Source organism: Salpingoeca rosetta, assembly GCF_000188695.1.
Source record: "Salpingoeca rosetta unplaced genomic scaffold supercont1.1, whole genome shotgun sequence".
Taxonomy (NCBI): domain Eukaryota; class Choanoflagellata; order Craspedida; family Salpingoecidae; genus Salpingoeca; species Salpingoeca rosetta.
In genome coordinates, this window is record NW_004457740.1 from 1,041,532 (window position 1) to 1,044,902 (window position 3,371).

Consider the following 3,371-nt stretch of genomic DNA (forward strand, 5'->3'; position numbering starts at 1 on the left):
ACACACACACACACCGCGCACACACACACACACACACACACACACTCTCTCTCTCTCTCTCTCTCTCTCTCTCTCTCTCTCTCTGTTGGTCCGAGTCGTCATGGCCGGACCTGGTTCACTTAACCTTTGGTTGAACGTTTCTTCCAACCATTGCTTCCCTATTTTCCTTCTCTCACGCTCCCTGGTGTGGGCACTGATGTTGCCGATGAAGAAGCCTACCCCACACCCGCGCTTCTGCGCCATCCCCGCTCTGCTGGCTGACTGCTGACCCCTGATTGACGAACGTGCCTCGCCGCACTCAACTCTCAACCCAAATCAACTGAAGTTGCTGCTTCGCTCCTGCCAACTGCCCATCAAGAGGCGTGCTGCTGTGCCTCTTTGCATGTCGGCTACCCTGGCTCCTGCCTCCTCCCCCCCCCCCACTCCTACGTGCTGGATGTTTCTGCTGTTTGGTTTGGTTGTCTCTTCTGTTGTACTGTTTCATTCTTAAACCGCTTGTGTCTTTGTGTGTTTCTTACATTTTGTGTGTGTGTGTGTGTGTGTGTTGAGGCGTCCTTTCCCCCCTTGACTTACCCGCCTACCTGTTGCACACGTGTGCTTGCCTGCATGCACCGAGCAGTGATCCTAATCCATGAGGTGCTCTGCGTACGCATAGACACATGTGCTGTTCACGTGGCTTGTTCTTCCTTCTGTGTTTTACATTTGTTCTTACATTGCATTGCTTCTTGCTTGTCGCCTTGTCGCTGTGCTCATCCTCTCAGCATAGCACATGCCGTGTTTTGTTTCTCCTTTTGTTGTTTGTCCTGTGCTCTTATGGTTGTGGGGGGTTCCCCTTCCTTGCCATGGCAAAGAAGGCAGCAAAGGGATTGGAGGAAGAAGAGAAGAAGGAGAGGAGAGCGGAAGACTGGAAGAGAAAGCGGACAACTGACGAAAGATTTCAGATGTTTTTCCACACACGCACGTCTTGTGCATTTTCAACCAACCAATATCAAAGCAACTGCAAACACACACACACACACCGACAAGAACAACCAGCAACATGGGAGCTCCCGCAGGCCAGGCAGCACAGAAGGGCATCAGCGCCGTCCTCAACAACTCCACCATGACCGGCCGTCGTAACGTGAGTGTTTGCGCGCGCGCGTGTGTGCTTTTGTGCGTGTGCTTGTGCGTGCTTGTGCGTGTGTGTGTATGTGTGTGTAAGCGTGCTTGCCCTTGCGTGCTTGTGCTTGTGTTTGCTTGCCTTTTCGAGCACATGATGATGCACACTTTGCGTCTTCTTCTCGTCGCCGTCGTCTGCGTTCCGTTGCTGCACAACCCTGTTGTCGGTCACCCTGTTTTACCTCCTCTCACGCTTGCGCGCTCTTGCAAACTACAGATGACCTTTGCCGTCCTTGCTGGTTGGGCTGTGGTGATCAAGCTCGCCACTGGCGGCAAGAAGAAGGAGTAAGAAGGGTGTCCGCGCTGTTTGCCTTCATTCTCGTTTTGTTCTGCTCCCGTTGGTTGTTGTGCTGTTGAATTACCTCGTTGTTCCTCGCTGTTGCCTCCGTTGTTCCTCGTGGCTGTGACTTCGGCTATTTGTCCCTGCCTCACTTGGTATCTTCAACCCACGTGGTGTTGTCGTGCCCAAGGCAGTTTTGTCGTGTTTCCCGAAAGTTTCATGTGTGGCTGTGTGGTTTACATTGCATGACTACCGAGCCATCGTGCTTGCTGGGTGACCTGTGTCGCTGTGTTTCTGTGTTTGCAAGTGTGACCAAATGCCTGACGCACAAACAGGCCACTGCCTCTGGCATGTTCGGCCTGTGTCTGTGATTGTGATTGTTGACGTCGCGCCCGCCAGTCCTTGCTGCAGTAAACCACCACCTCGTCTTCTCCTTCACGGTCGGGAAGTTGTGTGCCCGACGCAGCGTCGTTTGGCGCATACAAGTGTCCGTACACACACACACACACACACACACACACACACACACACACACACACACACACACACACACGCACACACAGTGCTTCCGAGTGACTGTTTAGCGGGTGCTTTCTGGGTCAACGATAACGATCATGCTATGTTAAGAGGAAAGAAGATGTTGAACGGTGCTGGAGCGACAAGTAGAGAGAAGCGCAAAGCAGAGAAACACACGTGCTACATCGGCAGGTCACACAAAAACACGCTGTTGCTGTTGCTGTCCTTGTGAGGCGGTTAATGGATGGTACGGAGCGCCTGCTGCCGCTTGTCGGAGTCTGCAAAGATCGCCTTGATGAGCCCACGCAGCTCCGGTGCAGTGAACACCCAGCCACCAGCCTGAACCGTGCATGTGCGGGTGTGTGTGTGTGTGTGTGTGTGTGTGTGTGTGTGTGTGTGTGTGTGTGTGTGTGTGTGTGTGTGTGTGTGTGTGTGTGTGTGTGTGTGTGTGTGAAAATGCGCGTTCGGTGGCGAGGCAAAGAGGGCACAGCAGACGGTGAGCGTTGACCACCGAAAATGTTCTGAACAAAGCAGCAGGAGATCCAACAGCTATCATGGACTATAGTTGATCATGTGATGTCACGTGGCTCACCTCAAAGCGCTCCTTGATCGTCATCAGGCGCTCCGACAGCACCTCCCGCAACTGCAATTGGCACAACAGCGATGCCAGCACCCGTGAGCATCACACACACATACATGAACGCACACACATGAACGCGAACGTGCACTTCCATGCTGAAGCTCCCACCATACCTGTGCGAGTCGCTGCCAGGACGGGGCAAGCTGTGTCAGTTCATCCTGGGCAACATCACGACCCCACTGACCACGTAGTTGCTGAAGAAAAAAAAAGGGGGGGAAAGTAGAGCCATGATGTGTTGGTGTATGTACAACATGTGTGTGAGATCATGTGTACATGAGCGTCACCCCAAACAAACAATTCACGCAGCCCGCACATCCACAGCAACAGCAGCCCACAAACCTCAAGCAAGAGGGAAACAAAGTGCTCCAGGTGCTTGCATTCGTCCTCGGAGATGTCAGAGAGCGCAAGCGTGTCGCTCACAACCCGGTTTGCAATCACAGACACCAGCGTGCCCGTACATGTGTCAAACACGCCCGGTGGCATCACACCCTGGCAGGTTGCAGCAACACAAGTCCGCGCATCATGTTGGTGTGAGCCGTGCATGTGTGTGTGTGTGTGCGCATGTGCATGTGCGTGTGTCTGTGCGTGTGTGTGTGTGTGTGTGTGTGTCTGTGTGTCTGTGCGTGTGTGCGTGTGTGCGTGTGTGTGTGTGTGTGTGTGTGTGTGTGTGTGTGCGTGTGTGTGTTCGTGTGTGTCTATGCGTGATGCCGGGTGCATGCGTGCATTGTCACGTGCCACCCAGGCTAACGCACACACCCACCCACGCCCATGTGCTAT

At 53.7% G+C, this 3,371-nt stretch overlaps 2 protein-coding genes across 2 annotated transcripts in view; one reads left to right on the forward strand and one right to left on the reverse strand.

Moving 5' to 3' along the window:
* The first annotated feature begins 971 nt into the window (after positions 1–971).
* On the forward strand, positions 972–1,866 carry PTSG_11561 (uncharacterized protein). Its single transcript, XM_004998717.1, has 2 exons — positions 972–1,120; positions 1,376–1,866. Exons 1-2 carry the CDS (start codon positions 1,040–1,042, stop codon positions 1,445–1,447), a joined length of 153 nt encoding a protein of 50 aa, XP_004998774.1. The 5' UTR covers positions 972–1,039; the 3' UTR covers positions 1,448–1,866.
* Positions 1,867–2,004: 138 nt separating this feature from the next.
* The window catches only part of PTSG_00225 (uncharacterized protein), a 5,960-nt gene continuing 4,593 nt past the window's right edge, over positions 2,005–3,371 (reverse strand). The window contains exons 12-16 of the mRNA XM_004998718.1: positions 3,351–3,367; positions 2,934–3,083; positions 2,708–2,788; positions 2,547–2,597; positions 2,005–2,293 (exon numbers count right to left, since the gene is read on the reverse strand). Of these exons, the coding sequence (XP_004998775.1) occupies positions 2,192–2,293; positions 2,547–2,597; positions 2,708–2,788; positions 2,934–3,083; positions 3,351–3,367 (401 nt within the window). The 3' untranslated portion in view covers positions 2,005–2,191. The remainder of the gene's footprint in view (positions 2,294–2,546; positions 2,598–2,707; positions 2,789–2,933; positions 3,084–3,350; positions 3,368–3,371) is intronic.

Coding starts and splice junctions, on each gene's coding strand:
- PTSG_11561 (XM_004998717.1), top strand. CDS start 1,040: ATGGGAGCTCCCGCAGGCCAGGCAGCACAGAAGGGCATCAGCGCCGTC. Junction 1,121..1,375: donor CCATGACCGGCCGTCGTAAC/GTGAGTGTTTGC, acceptor TGCAAACTACAG/ATGACCTTTGCCGTCCTTGC.